Source organism: Erpetoichthys calabaricus, chromosome 5, assembly GCF_900747795.2.
Source record: "Erpetoichthys calabaricus chromosome 5, fErpCal1.3, whole genome shotgun sequence".
Taxonomy (NCBI): Eukaryota; Metazoa; Chordata; class Cladistia; order Polypteriformes; family Polypteridae; genus Erpetoichthys; species Erpetoichthys calabaricus.
Genome location: NC_041398.2, coordinates 243,639,168 through 243,662,363, shown reverse-complemented (window position 1 = coordinate 243,662,363; position 23,196 = coordinate 243,639,168). Strand labels below are relative to the sequence as shown.

The following is a 23,196-nucleotide window of genomic DNA, read 5'->3' as shown; positions in this document are numbered from 1 at the left end:
ATAAACACAGGACAAGAACAAGACAGGTAAAGAACTATACAATAAGACAGATACACAGATAGATAGATACAGGTAAGTGAAAAGAAAGTAATAATTTGAAATAATCTCTATATACTGTATATAAAACCCAACATCTGTCTGTCTGTCCTGTTTTCATGAGAGAACTACTTAGCGGATTTAGATTGGGTTTTTTTCTATAATTTGCTTGAACATTCCAGTTGATTTTGCGACTTCTCTCATTTCACTAAGTATCAAAGTTCAATTGTGGTACTGATTTATTTACACAAATCTGAGAGAGACGCAGCAGGCCGAGGGGAGGGGGGCAGGGACCACCTCACTCATGCTCCAGCCTCGGGGCGTATTTTACATCCGATTAGTGAATGAGAGAACTACTTAACGGATTTGGATCAGGTTTTTTTCTAGAATTTGCTTGAACATTCCAGCTGATTTCGCGATTTCTCTCATTGCGTTAAGAATCGTAGTTCGCTTGCTGGAGTGATATGTTTGCGCTATTCCGAGATAGAGGCTGTGGGCCGAGGGGAGGGGGAAGCGTGACATCAGGATTAGGGAGCCGGGCAGGGTCCTCCTCGCTGTCCTGTTTCACTTTTATGCGGGCGAAGCCGCATGGGATGGCTAGTCTTCTTATATAATTACACCACCGTGGCTGTCCATTTGTCTGTCCAGGATTTTAAATCACCTGTAGCTCGCAAACCGTTTGAACCATTGACCTGAAATATGGTACACATATACTACGTGACGTCTACTATCCGCTTTCGGGGTGACGACTGACCTCCAAGGTTAAAAATGAAATAACCAGTAGCCTGAAATTTGGTACATATATACTACGCTGAAACTGTGCACTACAGCTTTATATTAAAAGCGAAGAGTTTTGGAATTATTACTTTATTATTTTTATTTTATTTTATTTTAGAATCAACTCTCGGGCTTTCTGGGTGATGATTGACCTCCAAGGTCAAAGGTCAACCCAGGAAGGTCAAGGTCAAAAATTTAATAACCAGTAGCCTGAAATTTGGTACATATATACTACGCTGAAACTGTGCACTACAGCCTTAAATTAAAAGCGAACAGTTTTGTAATTATTACTTTATCATTTTATTTTTATTTTATTTTATTTTAGAATCTACTCTCGGCAGCGTGCAGCAGGGCAGACCGTGCGGCGCATGCATATGGACGCCATTCTCATGCCTACCACCTTTGCCGTCACTTCCCCTACATCTTCATATCTTAAATCATTGTACACATATATGGTCAACAAAGGTCAAGGGTCAACAGAGAATGGTCAAGTCAAGTGTATTCACTGCACGTTATTGTGCAGTGCCCCATTACTGTCTAGTTCTTAATAAATAATAACAACCACCAATAAAGAAAACAGTAGTAATGTATAACAAATGTACTGAATATAAATAAGCTACTAGTAGCTGATATGAGGGCAGGGGAGCATCACAGAGTTCACGTAAGCACATAAGCAACACGTCAAACGTATTCATTTCATATTGTTATCAGTTTACATTAATAGCACTTTACAGTTAAACAACTGTGGAATAATAAAAAAAATTTAAATCAATATATTAAATAATAGTTGAACAAAGAATCTTGGACTGAGGACCTTTTGACCTATTTTGTACTTAGATAAACAAATTTAAAATGCCTTGATGATTACTATCTGTGTGCATTTGGGTGGATAGAAAATATATTATTATGCAAACCAGCTGATGCTATGAAAATGTATATGTATATATATTTGCAAGTATAAGAATTCTTTGTGTTAACAATATGAATGCATTAAGATTGTTAAAAGAGGGAAACCATTAACTGTATAATCATTTTCAGAATATAAGTTTATTACTAATTTGTATTAATAGGCTACGGATTAATTGATTATTAATATGACTTACTTAAACTAATGAACTAAAGATTCACTGTTTATTAATAAGACTTACATATAAAAATAAGTGTGTACACAAAGCTGAAAGAACAAACAATTTTATCAAACTGCTGACTTATAGTCTGTATTCAGGAAAACTGCTCATCTTTTTTATTTTCCAAACGTCTGTGATTTTTGTTTAATCAACAGTAATAGGTTCTTTCACTTCTTCTTAAGTTGTTTTGAACAAATGTGTTGTAATATTACTAAATTCTCCCAAAGAATTGTGTAACCTTATCTCATGACACGCTGTCTCTGTAAGATGTAAGTCTCTCTACTATAAAGGAAACTGACCCCCCTGCAAGATTGGGCTGTTTGCTGGTAACTGTCAGTGACACAAGCTGACAGGGGTAGCAGTGGTCTCTCTGCTTACCAAGAATAAAGAAATTGCTTTTTTACTCTATATCTGCTGTCTGCTTGCTGTTTGCCTCGAACCTTCGTCCACACAACATTTGAGAATTAGTGTTGCCTGAAAGCAAACATAACATTCTCAAAACCTCTTAATTTATTTCAGCATCACAGGGAAACTGGAGTCCATTTCAGGAGAGGATATTTGATAACTGATATGTGCTCAACTGCCGATCAACCTAGAGCCCCCATTTTTGAGATGTGGGAGGAGAACCCACATTGGCAAAAGCAGATCATGAAAACTCCACACAGACAATGTGGGATTTAAACCCAGAACAATTGATCTGTGAGAGGGGAGAGCTAAACACTGCACCACCTTCCCATTCCAACATTAAAATTATTTAACAGTAGTATTGTTTGTGAGCGGTAAAGTATGCATTGTAATATTGGACATTTACAAAATTTGCTTGTGGAAATTTTCTGAATAGTGCAGGATGCTGCACAGTAATTTTTCTCAAAATATTACAGAGGTATTTGTTACTTCACAAAAAACAATGTACCCCAACACCACGATATCAGAGAAAACGTCACCCTCTTTTTACAATCATCACAGGGTTATGTACCAACTGACTGACAACAAAAAGGAAGAAGCTGAGCACTGCCATCACAATGGGTTTGTAAAAATCAATATAGAATTCACAAATCAACAGATTTCAGTAAAAGCTGCAAAAAAAATCAATGGTTGTCAGACGCTTTTTACACATTAGCAAAGAAAACCAAGGAAGCCATTTACTGCTCTGAGTTGCTACTGCAGAAATCATGTAGCCTAGACTATGTTGCATTTCTAAAGAAATACAAGTTTTAGAATTAAATTAATTTTTGCAACAGGATTTTTTTTATTGAATCAAAAGGCTACGTGTACTTCAAGTCATTGTCAAATTTAACAAGTAATTATCAGTATACAGTAAATAAGTCAAAATATCATAGCAAACTTACAGTTAACGACAAGAATTTCTAGGCAAGTGAACTAGGTTTTTTCATTTGCTATTAAATTTCTCAAATTATTTAATTATTTTCTCTACCTTTTCCTGCTTACACCCTAGCAGTGTGGTGTGAATGAAAGAACTATCTATTCTAGAGTCCAAGCTGAGAAAAACTCAGAGGAAGTATGTAATATGGCAAAGCAGCTTAATTATCCTTTTCTTCTGCCACCAGTAAGTAGCACCAGCAGAAAAGACTGCCACGAACCACCAACAAACCCATTTTTTGTGGGCCAGACAACATAAAGAGGCATATTTTAAAAAGTCACTGTTACTGTTCAGACAACCATAGACATGGGTCAGTGTGGTGTCAGTGTTCCTTGAGCTTTCTCAGTCTGAAAACATCAACATTTACCAGGGTGGCTTATAGTGCCCAGGTCACGTTCACGTATACTGTTTTTATCGATCGATTGATAGATCGATAGATATGAAAGGCACTATATGATAGATAGATAGATAGATAGATAGATAGATAGAAGAATGGGGAAAGTCAACTACTTTTGTTCACTGCCTCCCCCAAGACGGTAGATGGCAGCTCCCCTGGAGTGTAGTGGTGCCCCAGATTCCCACAGGGCATCCTGGGACTTGGGGTTCACTACCTTAGCCCTGTTGGGTGCCATGGGTGTTGCCAGGGGGTGCTATGGAAGGACCGGGAAAGTCGTGCTTCCCTCATAGCCCAGAAACACTGTCGAGTCATGAGGATGGAAATCCAGAAGTACTTCGGGCTGAAGAAGAAACTTGAGTTTTCCATGTGACCTGGAAGTATGGACAAGTCACGCGACGAGAAGAGCGGAAGCACTTCCGGGTCAAGAAATATATAAAGGACTGCTGAAGAGCCAGCAAGCGAGCCAGATGTCAGGTGGAGGTGGACAAAGCTTGCTGGGAGGTGTGGAGGAGAAAATAGACAGAAAGAGAATTGTGATTATTATTGTGATAATTACCTGTATTATTGTGGCTGTGGTGCTTAGGACACTGTTTATAAGAAGAAGAACATTAAAGATCTTCTTATTGGAAATCCTCAATCATGGTCTTGGAGGGCCGCAGTGGCTGACGGTTTTCCTTCCAGCTAACTTCCTAATTTGAAGACAGTCCTTGATGATAATGAAACTTAGTATTTATCTCTATGCCTTGTTAGTGCTTTCATTCATCTAAAAGAAATTTTAATTGCACAATAGAGTTTCCTTCTTGGAGAACATCATCCATGTGTTTTATGGACCAGAACAGATTTAAACTTGATGGTCCTGCCAAATCCCCTCTCATTTATTTCTATACATTTTTAACACAGATACTACATAGTGCACATGCACAGGTTTAAAAGGAAGCACATTAGTGGGACAGCTGCTGGTTTATTGGTTAACTGCATCTCATTATTAACAAATGTCTGGTTAAGAAAACAGGCAACAATTAAAACTTAAATGCAGCTGCTAAAAACTAAAATAGGCAATTAAGGGATCTGAATTGTAACAGGCAAGATAGCTAAAATTAAGCCCAAAAACATATTGCTTTAGTAGTAAATAAATGGGTTCTAATTAAGAAATTGGTTGAAGTGCAAACCTGAAGCCAGTGTGGACCATTAGGACTTTGAGGACCTATAATGTAACTAAAATTTTCTTAGATGAATGAAAGGGCTAACAAGGTATAGAATTTAATATCAAGTTTCATTATTAGCAAGGACTGAGTTCTAATTAGGAAACTGGCTGGAATGAAAACCTGTAGCCACTGTAGCCCTCCAGTCCTAAAATAAATAAATAAATAAATGTATGTAATATTATTATTACTATAATTTGAGAAGAATATTTATTTGTGGTATTTTCTCAAAGTCCACTCGGTGATATTTAAAAATTCAAAACTATTGGCTTTAAACATAATATTTTATTTTTGATTGCAGACCAACAAGGAGGACATCCACAAACTCTTCAAATGCAATGAAGTTCTTCATTCGATTGTTTTTTTAGTAAGCTTGGAAATGGGGAGGAAGAGGCAATCGTTACAATGTATAAGGAAGCAGGACCATCAGAACGAGAATGAGAAGACATTTTGCTCTGCCGCAGTTTTCTAAGAGAACGATGTAACATGGCTCCTGTTACTCCTCAGTCACAATAGATCCTACATGTTGCATTATTCTGAACATGAGCAGGACATCTTCAGATGAAGCAGAAAGGTCAGATGTTTCAAAAGATTTGTCTCAAATTTGCTGATCTTTACTGAAAAACCTAACGACTGTTCTCAAATACTCAAAACAAGCATCCACTCCTTGATGTTCTTTTAATTTACTCAATGTTAATGTCTTTCTTCTAATCAACACTAACTGCTTTCTGTCTACAATCTGTGCTTTCCCTTCAGTTAACAGATGACAACAGATGATTTCTATGGGCGATGACTAGTTTTACTGTTCTTCCTGCTCCACGAACATTTCAGCACTGTTAATGTTAGTATTTTTAACTTCAATACATGTGGCAAAATAAATGGGAGTAATTTTTAACACCTAATATGGACTAAGACTAAGATTGGCCATTGGTGGTCCACTGCAACTTCGATTTTTGAAAGTCCTCAATCATAAACACCTTGAAAAGTACTGGTATATACTTAAAGGAAGGTGTTATATTGTGAATGCCTCTGGCTGAAGTTGGATGTCTTTTTTTAATCGCCATTTTCCTCCATTTTTGTTATTTTGTTTTATGTTTTGGTCCAAGCACTGTCATATGGAGTGCCATGGATTGCATATTACCACATTGCACATTATATGTACTACAGGCGCCATTGTGTGTTTAAACAGATGGAAAGCATCTGGTACTGATGCTGCAGAAGGAATTCCAGCATTGAGACTTTCCAGCATGTCCTCAGAAGAACCAATTTCAGGTCCATGCAGCACTTGGCGCTTTGCTAAACCAGATGGTTGGTTTAAACCTCATCCTGCTTCTGACACCAAAGTAGCCCCGACAGCAAATGCCAATGCGGATTCTTTACTGTTTTACATCGCTCTTTTAGATAGCTGTTGCCACACTAGTTGGAATTCATATGTGAGTTTGTAGGCTTGTTGTTTTAACACAGGCTCCCCAGCAGCAGGCACTGAAGCTGCTCATTTAGAAATATAAGAAATTTGACAAAACGAGAGACCAGTCCGTTCATCAAGCCTGTTTGCTAAGCTAATAGCTAAGCTCTCCCAATATCTCATCCAGATGCTTCTCAAAGGGTTATCAGTAATTTGTTTCAGAGTCTCACAATTCTTTGTGTAAAGAAGTACTTCCTGGCTTCAGTTTTATATGCAAGTATGATGTAATGCCACTTCATAGTGGAGATGACTCATCAACAGTCAGATGTGACGCTTTATTAAATGTATATTGCCTCCATGGTTCTGTGCCTTGTATTTGTGTAATAGTTTGAACTTTGTTTTACTGGTTTGCAATATGGCTTCTATTCTACATTACTGCTAAGGCAAGTAAAGTTCCCCTCAAGGATCAATAAAGTAGTGTCTATCTATCTATTGATAACAAATGTTAGATTACTTAAAGATTCTGTAAAATGATCTTTCCACCCATCTCTAAATTATTCACCATGTATCAATCAGAAGTCACCAGCACTCGCCTCTTAATAGCAAGGCCTTTGGCGCAACGGTTTTTATGACTTTGTCTTCATCATCTAATTCAAATAAACATTTGTTCCCCTGATGTGCTCCTGTTATATTTGTGTCTCTCTCACACACTCATTCCATTTTCGCAAGTTTCTTATAATGCTTGTTTAGCTTATCTCTATATTAAAAATGGCCCACTGGCATGCCTAAAGGAATGTAATCCTGCAGACTGGCACACTTGCAATTGTTCTAATTGTTCCCATGTGTGCAGAGGTGTTCTGATGAAAACGGTTCACCTTCATTCTGTCAGAATCTCCTTGGGGGAATGGAACAGAGTGTTCTACAAATCTCTCCATGGGACACATTCTGAAGTCATAAATAAGTCACAGGAGATGAGAGGAGGCCATCTTGCCAACATCCTTGGCACAACCCGTGAGATAGTAAAGCAGTCAGTATGTAAATTACCTGGTTTCTATCAGAATCTAGAAATACCAGTCTATAATATGTTATCATTTTAAGGACACGATCAAACTTTGGTTTCAATAAACACAATTATAATGTCAAATGCCTATGTTAGCATGAAGTACAAAAGAAAAAAACACTAAAAAGCTACCTGTACTGTCCACAAGATAGGACTAAATAGTATTATAATATTTTTGTTGACTAGTGTTTAGTCAATGCAGTCTTTTGTTATCCACACACCTGAAAAAGTTTAAAGTTGATAATCAGGAGATTAAATGTAAAATGACTAGAAAGTCAAAACCTACTATTAGTGCTATTGTTCATCCATCCATCCATTATTCACCTCTTATCCGAGGTCAGGTCGCAGGGGCAGCAGCCTAAGACCTATATTGTTCATATATACACAAATCAAAATCCAAGAATTGTATTAAAGAATCTGAAACCAGTAGTCAGGATCCGGGGAGTCCAAAGGGCAAAACTAACATAGTCATGTGAAGAAGAAAGTATGCCCCCATGAAATTGTTAATTTTTTTCAACATATCTGAACAAGCAAACAGTTGGTGAATGTTCAAGCAGTGCCTACAGATAAAGGTGATAAACTTGATGTGTCACAAGGACATGATGTATTAATTCATCCATCCATCCATTCTCTTCCGCTTATCCGACGTCGGGTCGCGGGGGCAGCAGCTTGAGCAGAGATGCCCAGACTTCCCTCTCCCTGGCCACTTCTTCCAGCTCTTCCGGGTGAATCCCGAGGCGTTCCCAGGCCAGCCGGGAGACATAGTCCCTCCAGCGTGTCCTGGGTCTTCCCCGGGGCCTCCTCCCGGTTGGATGTGCCCGGAACACCTCACCAGGGAGGCGTCCAGGAGGCATCCTGATCAGATGCCCGAGCCACCTCATCTGACTCCTCTCGATGCGGAGGAGCAGTGGCTCTACTCTGAGCCCCTCCCGGATGACTGAGCTTCTCACCCTATCTTTAAGGGAGAACCCAGACACCCTGCGGAGGAAACTCATTTCAGCCGCTTGTATTCGCGATCTCGTTCTTTCGGTCACTACCCATAGCTCATGACCATAGGTGAGGGTAGGAACATAGATCGACCGGTAAATTGAGAGCTTTGCCTTATGGCTCAGCTCCTTTTTCACCACGACAGACCGATGCAGAGCCCGCATCACTGTGGATGCCGCACAGATCCGCCTGTCGATCTCACGCTCCATTCTTCCCTCACTCGTGAACAAGACCCCGAGATACTTGAACTCCTCCACTTGAGGCAGGATCTCGCTCCCAACCCTGAGAGGGCACTCCACCCTTCTCCGGCTGAGGACCATGGTCTTGGATTTGGAGGTGCTGATTCCCATCCCAGCCGCTTCACACTCAGCTGCGAACCGATCCAGAGAGAGCTGAAGATCAGGGCCTGATGAAGCAAACAGGACAACATCATCTGCAAAAAGCAGTGACCCAATCCTGAGTTCACCAAACCGGACCCCCTCAACACCCTGGCTGCGCCTAGAAATTCTGTCCATAAAAGTTATGAACAGAATCGGTGACAAAGGGCAGCCCTGGCGGAGTCCAACTCTCACTGGAAACAGGTTCGACTTACTGCCGGCAATGCGGACCAAGCTCTGACACCGGTTGTACAGGGACCGAACCGCCCTTATCAGGGGGTCCGGTACTCCATACTCCTGGAGCACCCCCCACAGGATCCCCCGAGGAACACGGTCGAACACCTTTTCCAAGTCCACAAAACACATGTAGACTGGTTGGGCGAACTCCCATGCACCCTCCAGGACTCTGCTAAGGGTGTAGAGCTGGTCCACTGTTCCGCGACCAGGACGAAAACCACACTGTTCCTCCTGAATCCGAGGTTCGACTATCCGACGGACCCTCCTCTCCAGAACTCCCGAATAGACTTTTCCAGGGAGGCTGAGGAGTGTGATCCCTCTGTAGTTGGAACACACCCTCCGGTCCCCCTTCTTAAAGAGGGGGACCACCACCCCGGTCTGCCAATCCAGAGGCACTGTCCCTGATGTCCATGCGATGTTGTAGAGACGTGTCAACCAAGACAGCCCTACAACATCCAGAGACTTGAGGAACTCCGGGCGTATCTCATCCACCCCTGGGGCCCTGCCACCAAGGAGTTTTTTGACCACCTCGGTGACCTCAGTCCCAGAGATGGGGAAGCCCACCTCCGAGTCCCCAGGCTCTGCTTCCTCATTGGAAGGCATGTTATTGGGATTGAGGAGGTCTTCGAAGTACTCCCCCCACCGACCCACAACGTCCCAAGTCGAGGTCAGCAGCGCACCATCACCACCATATACAGTGTTGACACTGCACTGTTTCCCCCTCCTGAGACGCTGGACGGTGGACCAGAATCTCCTCGAAGCCGTCCGAAAGTCGTTCTCCATGGCCTCCCCAAACTCCTCCCATGCCCGAGTTTTTGCCTCAGCAACCACCAAAGCTGCATTCCGCTTGGCCTGCCGGTATCTATTAGCTGCCTCCAGAGTTCCACAGGACAAAAGGGACCGGTAGGACTCCTTCTTCAGCTTGACGGCATCCCTCACCGCCGGTGTCCACCAACGGGTTCGGGGATTGCCGCCACGACAGGCACCGACCACCTTACGGCCACAGCTCCGGTCAGCCGCCTCAACAATAGAGGCACGGAACATGGCCCATTCGGACTCAATGTCCCCCACCTCCCTCAGGACATGGTCGAAGTTCTGCTGGAGGTGGGAGTTGAAGCTACTTCTGATAGGGGGCTCTGCCAGACGTTCCCAGCAGACCCTCACAACACGTTTGGGCCTACCAGGCCTGACTGGCATCCTCCCCCACCATCGAAGCCAACTCACCACCAGGTGGTGATCAGTTGATAGCTCCGCCCCTCTCTTCACCCGAGTGTCCAAGACATGTGGCCGCAGTCCGACGACACGACCACAAAGTCGATCATCGAACTGAGGCCTAGGGTGTCCTGGTGCCAAGTGCACATATGAACACCCCTATGCTTGAACATGGTGTTTGTTATGGACAATACGTGACGAGCACAGATGTCCAAAAACAAAACACCACTCGGGTTCTGATCGGGGGGGCCATTCCTCCCAATCACGCCCTTCCAGGTCTCACTGTCATTGCCCCACGTGAGCATTGAAGTCCCCCAGCAGTACGAGGGAGTCCCCAGAAGGTATGCCCTCTAGCACACCCTCTAGGGACTCCAAAAAGGGTGGGTACTCCGAACTGCTGTTCGGTGCATACGCACAAACAGTTAGGACCCGTCCCCCCACCCGAAGGCGGAGAGAGGCTACCCTCTCGTCTACCGGGGTAAACCCCAATGTACAGGCTCCAAGTCGGGGGGCAATAAGTATACCCACACCCGCTTGGCGCCTCTCACCGGGGGCAACTCCAGAGTGGTAGAGAGTCCAGCCCCTCTCAAGGAGATTGGTTCCAGAGTCCAAGCTGTGCGTTGAGGTGAGCCCGACTATATCTAGCCGGAACCTCTCGACCTCACGCACTAGCTCAGGCTCCTTCCCCTTCAGAGAGATGACATTCCACGTCCCAAGAGCCAGCTTCTGTAGCCGAGGATCGGACCGCCAATTCACATAATCTAAATGAACAAAAATGCAGGTCTGTCACTTGGAAAAAGTAAGTCCACTCTTAAACTTATCACCACTTCAACCCCAATGGGAAGTGGACCGTGAATGAAGGTTGGATGATGTGGCGATAGTGAATCTAAAAGTCCAGTGGAATCGCAAGGAGGATGAAGAATGGAAAGGTCGTTGGTTCTGATGACATACCTGTGGAAGCATGGAGGTGTTAAGGAAAGATGGCAGTGGAGTTTTTAACCAAATTGCTTAATGGAGGTTTGGAAAGTGAGATGATGCCTGAGGAGTGGAGAAGAAGTGTACTGGTGTCGATATTTAAGAATAAGGGGGATGTGCAGGATTGCAGTAACTACAGGGGAATAAAATTGATGAGCCACAGCAGGAAGTTATGGGAAAGAGTAATGGAAGCTAGGGTAAGAAGGGAGGTGACGACGATTAGTGAGCAACAGTATGGTGTCATGACAGCAAAGAGCACTACAGATGCGATGTTTGCTCTGAGCATGTTGGTGGAGAAGTATAGAGAAGGCCAGAAGGAGTTGCATTGTGTCTTTGTGGACCTGAAAAAAGCATATGACAGGGTGAATAGAGAGGAGCTATGGTATTGTATGAGGAAGTCGGGAGTGACAGAGAAATACGCAAGAGTTGTACAGAATATGTACGAGAGAAGTGTGACTGTGGTGAGGTCTGCGGTAGGAGTGACGGATGCATTCAAGGTGGAGGTGGGATTACATCAGGGATCGGGCTCTGAGCCCTTTTTTGTTTGCTATGGTGATGAACAAGTTGACAGACAAGATTAGACAGGAGTCCCCGTGGACTATGATCTTTTCTGATGACACTGTGGTCTGTATTGAGAGTACGGAGCAGGTTGAAGAGACCCTGGAGAGGTGGAGATATGAGGAAGAGAGGAGAGGAATAAAGGTCAGTAGGTAGGAACAAGACAGAATACATGTGTGTGAATGAGAGGGAGGTCAGTGGAATGATGAGGATGCAGGGACTAGAGTTGGCGAAGGTGGATGAATTTAAATACTTGGGTCCAACAGTACAGAGTAACGGGGATTGCGGAAGAGAGGTGAAAAAGAGTGCAGGAAGGGTGGAATGGATGGAGAAGAGTGTCAGGAGTGATTTGTAACAGGCGGGTATCAGCAAGAGTGACAGGGAAGGCCTACAGGATGGTGGGGAGACCAGCTATGTTATATGAGCCGGAAACGGTGACACTGACCAAAAACAGGAGACAGAGCTGGAGGTGGCAGAGTTAAAGATGGTAAGATTTGCATTGGGTGTGACGAGGATGGACAGGATTAGAAATGAGGACATTAGAGGGTCAGCTCAGGTTGGCCGGTTTGGAGACAAAGTCAGAGAGGCGAGATTGCGTTGGTTTGGACATGTGAAGAGAAGAGATGCTGGGTATATTGGGAAAAGGATGCTTAGGATGGAGCTGCCAGGCAAGATGAAAAGAGGAAGGCCTAAGAGAAGGTTTATGGATGTGGTGAGAGAGGACATGCAGGTGATGGGTGTAACAGAGCAAGATTTAGAGGACAGAAAGAGATGGAAAAAGATGATCTGCTGTGGCAACCCATAATGAGAGAGACCAAAAGAAGAAGCTATTGGAGTGTGTGGTGTCATCATGCCATGATCAAAAGAGCTCCTGAAAGCCCTCAGAAAGAAGGATGTGGAAGCCTAGGAGTCTGTAAAGGCTTTTCAAAAGATCGCCTAATTGTTTGAAATAAATCATTCCATTGTAAAGAAAATCATCCATTGCTAATTTGTCCAAGTCTGGCCAGCCTACCAAATTCACTCCACGAGCTGACTGTTTGATACTTAAAGAAGTGTCCAAGAACCTCAAAATTTCTGCAGGTAATGCTTAAAAAAGTTGGAGTTAAAGTTCATATATCGACAATCAGAAAGAGACTGCACAAACTAGATCTGCATGAGAGGTTGTGGCAGGAAAAAGCCTTTCCTATGTAAAAAAAAAAAAAAACCAATATAGCAAGACTAAAAATTGCCAGTGAACATCTAGGCAAAGACCAGACATCAGAAATAATGTGCTCTGGAAAGATTAATATAGATACATTTTTTTGGCCACAGAATTAGTAGACATGTTTGGCGCAAACTGAAAACTGCATTTCAGGAGAAGAAACTTATAGAAAAATGTGAAGCAGGGTGGTGGAAATGTTCCAGTTTGGAGATGCTTTGCTGCCTCGGGTCCTGGGTAGCTTCCAGTCATGATGTCAGCTGTAAATTCTACATCATATCTAAGTGTGCTTGATGAGAATGTGAGGCCTTCTGTCCAAACATTGAAGGTGACCCAAAAATGGACCTTTCAATATGATAATGACCCAAAGCACACTATCAAGCACACCAAGGAATGGGGTTCTATCTATCTATCTATTAAAAAGAAAAAAACGAAGGGTAATGGACTGGCCCTGTCTAAGCTCTGATTCAATTCTCTATGAAATGTTGGGGTCTTAAAACAAACATCTTGCAACTGAAAGAATTTTGCATGGAGTAGTGTGGTCAAAAATTTCACTGAAGTGAGACTGTTGGGCAGTTATGCAAAATGCCTATAAGAAGCCCTTTCTGCTAAAGGGGGTAATACCAGTTTCTGAGGGCAAGGGTGTACTTTTTCCCCCCAGTAGATTATTACACCTAATGATATTTTTGTTGAACCAATGAATTAAAGGACAAATTTCCCATGTGTTTTGTCTCCAAGTATTGTATATCACCTTTATTTTGTGGTAATCTTCTCATATAATACGCTACCGTGGCTGTCCGTTTGTCTGCCCAGGATTTTAAATCACCTGTAGCTCGCAAACTGTTTGAACTATTGACCTGAAATTTGGTATACATCTACTACATGACGTCTACTATCCCCTTTTGGGGTGATGATTGACCTCCAAGATTATTCCTCTTTTTATTTGTATTTTATTTTATTGTAGAATTAACTCTCGGCAGTTGGGCGGCCGTGCGGTGCATGCGTATGGACGCCGTTCTCATCCCTAACACCTTCGCTGTCACTTCCCCTACCTCTTCATATCTTAAATCATTCTTGAGGCAGATTGAAGACTTAAGTGTCAGCTTAAGTGAAAACTTAAAGAAAATGTACAAAGTAATTGCAACACAAAAACTGACTTAATCAGTTTTAATGTGAAAAGATGTCGACGAAAGAAGAAAAGAAGCGGGCCACTAGGGTGGAGAAAAGAAGAGCTGCTCAGGAAACAGCAAGCGCATCAACCTCTGAGCAAACGAATACTAAACGTACAGAGAAAGAGTTTGAAGTCAAGTGTATTCTGTACATGCGGTGGGTTGGCACCCTGCCCAGGATTGGTTCCTGCCTTGTGCCCTGTTTGACTGGGATTGGCTTCAGCAGACCCCCCGTGACCCTGTGTTAGGATTCAGCAGGTTGGAAAATGGATGGATGTATTCTCTACACTTCTGTGTACACTGGTGTTAACATAAAAGATCACTGCTTACCTGTTCAAAAATGCTGAAAAGTCAACAGTTTCCATGGGATATATTTACTTTTCCATATGACTGTACATGTATGAAGGTAGTTTGCTTTGAATATCTTTTAATTCGGATAATGTGAACCATGTAACTTTCAGGATCGCGCTCCATATGAACTGTAATTGCATTACGACGAAGGCAAAACAAAACGGTGTGTCCCAGAGAAAATAAAATGGCAACGAAGACGATAGAAAATAATTTATGAAAACAATTTCTATTATGAAAATAATGGCTAAATTCAAATTCTGTTCTTCCAAAAACCCATAATGTGAAATAACCATTATGAACAAAGGCTTACAACAAGTGTACAAAAAATTGCCCACATACAGAATTACATATTATCATAAAATAGAGGGAGCATTTTCCATTATGGCTTAAAACACCAGCACCACAAAATATCCATTACTCTAGGATGTACCATATTTGAAATATTTCCTAAGTAATATTTAATATTTATAAACTCATTTGAAATAGAGGAAAAGATTTGATATACAGAAACACAACTCCTTCAAAAAGAAACACAATTATGAAAAAAATAAAATCAAATTCTATAACAACTTATTTAGACTGCTTATGAATTGTTTAAAATCTTTCATGCAACTCTTGATTCAACTTTTTTAAGAAAAGCACTTAATTGTAGAGAGGCTTCTTGCAGCTTGGAAGAACTGTGTGGCAATTTTCACTTTCCAGCATGTAGACAGTTAATAAAAAATTTTGTACGTGTGAGCTTAACAGTAGATTCTTCTTGTGTAGCATATTTTGGTAAACACCTTCAATGATTTATATCCCCCTATATATGTGGTTTTGACTTCCTCTCATTATTTGTTAAAAAAAAATATTTAAAGGGTGGTAGGCAGATGGGATTGTGATGCAAAGGTAATTTGAGCTGGATAAAATGTCACAAATGTTTACAGATCAGATCCCACAGCCAGTTGAACAAGTTTTTTTTATTGTTGTTATGTATTAATATGTTAATTGTTTTGTTGTCTTTGTATAATTAGTTTTCATTTTTTTCATGTTATTCCTGACAAATGTGGTTATTGTTGATTAAATGTGTACTTTCTCTTTAAGTTTACTTAAGTTCCTTGTGGCTGGAGCCACAGGAGGCAGGGCCACCCTGATGTCAACACTCCTAGGTTCTCCCTATTTAGTTATTTAAGTCAGCTGAGAAGGCTCAGGAGCAGGAAATAATTTGTTTATTGTGGAGTTTCTGTGTGTATTGCTACTTACACTTGGATTTTCTGGTTTTTGTAAAGTTCTTGCCTTGTTTCCTTAGAATTTGCCTATGGATTACATGCATATTGGGACTTGTTTGCTGTGGATTGCTTCTTCAGGCAAATTCTTTTTTTCTTTTTTGCTGGAGGAGATCAGGAATTTATTAACTTTCAAGTCTCAATTTGATGTTATTTTGGAGAATCTCCGTGAAAAGGACTCTTGTGGTTATCAATTTTTGTGGGCTCCTCAGAACCAATTTTATTAAAGTACACCTGTTAAGGGGTTTTAAAACACAAAGATTACAAAAATAACATTTATTTTGTCTACAGGACATTTTGAGAAAGTTTTTTTATCTTTATGTTGCAATGCTGTCATTGCTTTGTATATGGGAGCCAACACATCACAAGTCCCATTATCAAGACGCGACTTTCAGTTGCCAGGTGGCATGGTCATGAAGGTAGCAGCATCTGTCATCGATGCATTGATGTAGTTTTATCCTTGGGTTAGTGTAGTAGATCAATTCCATTATCCATCTGTTTCTTTTTTTCTGTAACTGAGGTTTGTGAAACCTGTCATGGCTCTGTGAATATTCTGAGACACATGATTTTTATCATTGAGGAACTGTATATGTAATGGGTGACTCACTAATTTAACTATTCTCTTGAAAGATACTGTAGACAGCATGATTTCAAATTGTTAGTGAATTCAAGGTCTATACTTACATGGCGCAATGTGTAGAGTGGTAAAAGACAGTGCTTAGACTAGCCACATGAAACAACACAACAAACAATAACAAATTAAAATAAAAAAAAATAGAGAAACATGCACAATGTGGACTGTGGACATACCATATCTCAAAAATCTACAGTCAACTGTTCAGGTCTGAAATATTTGTCACCTATCTGACAGCTAGAAATTATAAACTGAACCGATAAGATTTAGTCAGGCTGGTAAACAAAAACACCAAAAACAGATGTTTGTGATTTTTACATTCGACACACTGCATACAAAACATTATTATTTCAAATGGGACAACACTAGCAGCAGTTCGAGATACAACATGGCCTTTTAATAACATGTTATAACAGCTTAGACTTTTCTTACCATGCTCAGAACGGACCCGGCCCATGTTTGAATGTGCCTCAGCTTCTCTTTTCCCACCATCTACCATGATTAGCTTAGCAGTGCTGAGACAAGATTCAAAAAAATGATCAGAAAGCCACTTATCCTCTGCTGATTTGAAGTAAAGTGCCAGTGACAGCTGATTCTTATACCTTTCTTCCAACTGGCCTAAAACATAAAAAGATCATTATTAGTCATTCTACTTTCATGTCATTAATCACCATCTGTACTGAGCATGTAGAAGTAGAATTGTCACCCATACAAAGCACAGTGAAACTCTTCATTGCATGTTGTTAAATATTTAAAAATACATAGACTATAAATGCTAGAAGAAACCCAGTTTCAAGATGTTTGCTAGGGTATGTTAGAATTAACGCCATGTTACTTGGTAACACTAGGTAAGTTAATTTTTCTGAGCATTTCTAAAAAAAAAAAAGAAAAAAACCCTGTATTGTGGGCCACATTGCAATTGTAAATGTAGATTATACACCCCAGTTCTGTGTATAGACAACATAAACCGTTTTAGGATTCTAGAGCTGATAGATAGATAGATAGATAGATAGATAGATAGATAGATAGATAGATAGATAGATAGATAGATAGATAGATAGATAGATAGATAGATAGATAGATAGATAGATAGATAGATAGATAGATAGATAGATAGATAGATAGATAGATACTTTATTAATCCCAATTAGTAAAGGCCCCATATACGTTTTTTCCAGGATCAAATGTCAAAATGAGAGTCACAATGCAGCTTACACACAAAATAACGAGAGCAGATCATCTTCATTGTACTTTTGTGTTTTTCCTTTCCATAGCAACCGTTATCCCAGGGCACTACACAAGTGTAGATGTATTGTACAACTTTTTTGCAAATAGTTTTTGAACTTGGAGCTTAGGCAGATTAAGGCCCTGTTAACATATCATGATTTTTCCAGGGATTTTCTATCGCAGACATCGTTTACATATTCTTAGCAAGTTGAGAACAGTCACGGTGTACTCCCGTGATGGCCAGTCATGTGGACCCATTCCAATCATTCTGCAACTCTCCCCAACAGAACCAAACAGGTTCAATTGTGCCCTAAGTCATAGGGGTGGGCTCACAGGAATGCAAGTCATAAAAACCAATGAGTGCTCACCTAATAAAAAATCTCGAACACGCAAGCTCAATAATAGATTCTTCTTGTGTAGGATATTTTGGTAAACACCTTCCATGATTTATCTCCCTGTATATGTGCTTTTGACTTCCTCTCATTATTTGTTTAAAAAAATTATTTAAAGGGTGGTAGGCAGATTGGATTGTGATGCAAAGGTAATTCGAGCTGGATAAAATTTCTTTCACAAAAAGTTTTTTACAATTTTTTTTTATTGTTGTTATGTATTAATATGTTTGGTTTTTGGTGTCTTTGTATTATTAGCCTTCATATTTTCAAGTTATTTCTGACAATTGTTGGTTGTTGTTGATTAAATCTGCGGTGGGTTGGCACCCTGCCTGGGATTGGTTCCTGCCTTGTGCCCTGTGTTGGCTGGGATTGGCTCCAGCAGATCCCCGTGACCCTGTGTTCGGATTCAGCGGGTTGGAAAATGGATGGATGGATGGATGTTGATTAAATGTGTACTTTCTCTTTAAGTTTACCCTGATGTCAACACTCCTCAGTCCTCCCTCTGGTTATTTAAGTCAGCTGAGAAGGCTCAGGAGTAGGAAATCATTTGTTTATTGCAGAGTTTCTGGATTTTCTGGTTTTTGTAAAATTCTTGCCTTGTTTTCTTACAATTTGCCTATGGATTGCCTGTGTATTGAGACTTATTTGCTGTGGATTGCTTCTTTTTTTTTTGTTGGTGGAGACCAGGAACTTATTAACTTTCAAATCTCAGTGAAAAGGACTGTTGTGATTATCAATTTTTGTATGTTCCTCACCTGTTAAGGGTTTTTAAAACACAAGGATTACAAAAATAACATTTATTTTGTCTACAGGACATTTTGAGAAAATGTTGGAATTTTTTTATCACTATGCTGTAATGTTGTCATTGCTTTGTATATGGGTGCCAGCACTTCACGAGTCCCAATGCATCTATGAGGAATAAAGCATGTGTCTGTGGCTCTGAGGCTAGGGATCTGCACTGGCAATCGGAAAGGTTGCCGATTTGAATCCTGTAAAATGCCAATAGGGACTCTGCTCTGTTGGGCCCTTGAACAAGGCCCTTAATCTGCAATTGCTGAGCACTTTGAGTAGTGAGAAAAGCGCTATATACTGTAAATGCAAAGAATTATTATTTTGGACCTCAAAAACAGATGAGAGGCCCATCTGTCTGATGTCTATTGTTTAATGTATCATGACAGAATAGGGGGGTGGGCAGAGATTACAGATAAGCCTGCCTATGCCAGGAAAACAATCGTACAGCTCCTGCTCTGATAGGCATTTTATTGACTTTAGAAAAAGGTGTTTGCTCTCAATATTTCAAAGCCTTGCTGGGATAAACTTCAGTTTTTCCATGGTCCTACTCTGGATAAATATGTTTGGACAATAGACTGATTAGATCATTAACAGGTTCCTGACAATTATGGAGGAATAGGAATAAATGTGGGAGGTAGTGTTGACAAGTGTTTCTAAGTTGGAGTGTACATAGGGGTCAGTGTTAAAAGAAAGGTTAAAAAGGATGTTTTGAGCCATGTCTTTGTTAATATGGGGTGTGGAGGCAAGTATAAAGCTTTCTTAGAGTGGTGGTGGTGGCAAGTGGGTATTGCTTATGGCTGGTTGTAGGGTTAAAGGACGTGCAAAGTGGTATAAGGATATTCTTAACGTGCATGTATGTCAAGTTTCCCCAGTTACCTTCTCTTCTGTATACTTTTGCCAGTGCCAGGGAAAAGTGATAAAAACCGCCACCTTGTAGTGACAACACATTTCACTCTAATATGCCTCTGAGGAAGCCATCTCAGAGTGTACTTTCAGTAAATATATTTTGGCTCTGACCTCTTTTTGCAGTCACACGATTATAAAGAATAACAAAAGGAACAATTTATCTGAGTTTCTCTGGTAACATAGAGCCAAATTGTATTTTGGGTCAGAAAGCTATTAAGTCGGCTGTATTGCCAGTTTTACATTTATTGAAATGATTTGTTAATGGCTGAAAGGGATGCCAAAATGCTTTTATCTGCCTTTGTAATGAATAAAGGACATTAGCTGTACTCGCGGCATGCTCTCGGCAGTCCTGGGAACATTTTCAAGAAGGATGCTAATGGACAGGTTCAGCTTGTTGTTTCAAAGGCACACTTTATCATGCACATCATTGCCTAGTGCTGATTAGACAAATGAATGCGACACAGGTAAAAAAACTAAAAAATTGACAAATGGGGTGGGAGGCACACTCCAAATGCACATGTAAATCACAAGTGAACTTAAGGAGTGCACCAATTGAAAGGAATGGAACAGTGATGCACTGGTTAGAGCTGCTGCCAAGGCAGATCCTGTATGTTGAGTCTGAGTTCCATACCCAGTCGTTGTCTGTGGGGAGTTGGAATACACCCTCTGTGTATGTAATGTTTTCCTCACATGTTCCTAAACCTGTGCAGGACAGGTTAATTGATGATTCCAAATTAACCCTATGTCACTGTGAGAGTGTGCATGTGAGTGTGTGGGCCCTGTGATGGACTCTCAAGCTATCCAGTGTTGGTTCATACCTTGCACCCAATGATGCTGAGAAAGGATCTGCCCCCCTCCCCTTATTATCCTGAATTGGATTTAGGGGATTTGACAATATTATGTTAGGTTAGATGAGTATACATTGCTAAAAAAATAGTTTTGATTATTTCATGTCATTTTTATATGTTTTTGGATGCTAAATTAAAAAAAAAACAAAATCCATTCACATTTTTTCACAAAACACATTTTTTTAGTTGTCAATTATAGGTTTTATATTTTTTGCACTATATTTAATAAGTATTGATATTTCATTTTAAATGATAATTTGTTTTGATGTAATATTTTCTCATATTAAAATGTTTTAAAAACAGTTATTTTATTTGATAAAAAAGACAGAATCTAGCTGGAATTGAACCCGGAGATACTGTAAGTCCTAGCAGCATGTCTGGCCTGGCCTGTCCTGTCCTTCCCACATCACTGGAGCGTTGCAAACACACCTCACTGTGACTCTGTCAGCTGGTCAGTGCACTTAGAAATGATTAGTGATGGGTTTCTTTTTTTTTGCGCTGTTAACTCATATTATGGCCTCTAGAGGTTGTGTGAACAGTCCTGATGTTTTTCACTATGTTTGTAGAGACAGAACATGACAGATTTTGTGAAAAAAATGCTTATTATGCCTAAGACTTGCTGACCAGGACAAACTGACAGTGTCTGCTCTATTTGTGTTGAAGAACTTATACAATGGACGAAAGGTAAGGAAAAGGTGTTTGCTTTTGGCATTCTGAGGATATGGAGGGAACCGGATTAAGGATATAATAAAAAGAATCAGAAAGAAATTGCTTATCCTAATCTTCTATCAGCAATAAGATCTGTACAACTTGGACCTGATTATACCAATCCCCAATCCACCTGACAGTTTTGATTCAGCAGAATCTCTCAGAAGTAGAAAATACTTCAGGTGCTGATGAAGAACTTGAATATTAGAACTTGATGGTGTAATGAATGACCTGGAACGAGAGGTCTGGATATCACTCACTTCTATATTTTTTAGTTAACAATAAAGATCCAAATTATAAAGAAAAGGTATGTGAAAAAATGTATTAAAGCATAAGGATTTGTGTTGCAACAGGAGTCTCCAAGTCCACCTTTTGGACTGCCATTTGGAATTTTTCCCTGAAAATCTTAAGAGGGGCGAGTGAAGAGCCGGGCGAAAGATTCTATCAGGAGTCTATCAAGATATCAAGGACATGGAAAGAAGGAACCAGGGACGTTAGGATGTCAGTATGATTGAGGAATACTGCTGGTTGATGCACCAGAAAAAGTAGACAAATGACATGCCACCAAACAAAGTCTTGCACCACAAAAAGATAAGGAGTGACAAATTAAATGTGATTCAAAGTATATGTTTTTCCTCTTTAAATACTAGCTGTTTTAACTGTCTAAGTTGGGTTGAAATCTAATAAGCTGATTTCTGTGTGTTTATAAACATACAGTATAGCTCTATTGTTGGCATGGAGCTAGACAGTTTGACATCTGTGGCAGAGCGACGGGCGCTCAGCAGGCTCCTATCAATTATGGAAATTCACTGCATCCACTAAACAGTGTCATCTCTAGACAGAGGAGCAGCTTCAGTGACAGACTGCTATCAATGTCCTGCTCCACTGACAGACTGAGGAGATCATTCCTCCCCCAAACTATGCGACTCTTCAATTCCACCCGGGGGGGGTAAACATTAACATTATTTAAAATTATTGTCTATTTTTACCTGCATTATTATCAATCTTTAATTTAATATTGTTTTTTGTATCAGTAAGGTGGTGCTGGAGTAAGTGAATTTCCCCTTGGGATTAATAAAGTATCTATCTATCTATTTATCTATAATGTATGTACACACACATGCACACACACTAGGGGGCTTTGCCCCTTGCTCGCTAAAATCGCCAACCCCCATGCTTGTGCTATGCGCTAGTCTCTTTGTGGTTCTGCCGCTTGCGTATGGGGAATGCAGAGTACAATTTACTAACTGTTTTACATTAACCATAATGGAAAATATTAAAATGTAATAATTTGAATGTAAATTATGTTTCATTTTGTGTTAAGAGTTATTTATTGTGTAATACAATTTTGTTCTGTTTGGCTTTGGAATTAAAATGCAAAAACTGTTTAAACTTACACTTTTACTGTAAAACTTAAGTAAAAACAATGGCATATCAAGATCTCCTTTGTTGTCTAATGTTATCCCCTGAAGATGTACTACATTACCTTTCTTGGATACATCCTTCTTTCCAATAGTAATTCGTGCGGTGGAAGACCGCAATATCTATGGGATATTGTAAGTTGATGTTTTCATCTTCCACGCGATCACCACCAACTGTTTCAGCAAAGTCTATTTAACCAATTTGCCGTGTACCCGATCATTATTTTTGCCGGTAATTCGTTTGACTTCATCATTTCTCAGTGGTACGATTGCCTGTGTACTCATTTTTACTGTTGATAACCCTTCGTGATGAAATTCTCCAATAAGATTTGGACATAATCCACCTTCTTTAATTGGGAAATGAAAGTGAGGAAAACGTTAAAATTTATAAGAGCAGAGAGAGAAAGAACTATGTCTGTAAAAAGCATTCACACGAATGAGAGGTGAGAGTACTGTGTGCGTGGTTTTCTATGGTTGAGAGGAGGGTGTGACTTGAAAACATCTCATGGTCAAAGTCTCGACTCGCGGGACTTGAAAAAATCTTCCAAGAAGTC

The 23,196-nt window shown here is 40.5% G+C and overlaps 1 protein-coding gene across 1 annotated transcript in view; it reads right to left on the bottom strand.

Annotated features, from left to right (window-relative positions):
- The window catches only part of ttc29 (tetratricopeptide repeat domain 29), a 225,685-nt gene that overhangs the window by 154,640 nt on the left and 47,849 nt on the right, over positions 1-23,196 (bottom strand). Inside the window, exon 5 of the mRNA XM_051928172.1 lies at positions 16,781-16,966. Within this exon, the coding sequence (XP_051784132.1) occupies positions 16,781-16,966 (186 nt within the window). The remainder of the gene's footprint in view (positions 1-16,780; positions 16,967-23,196) is intronic.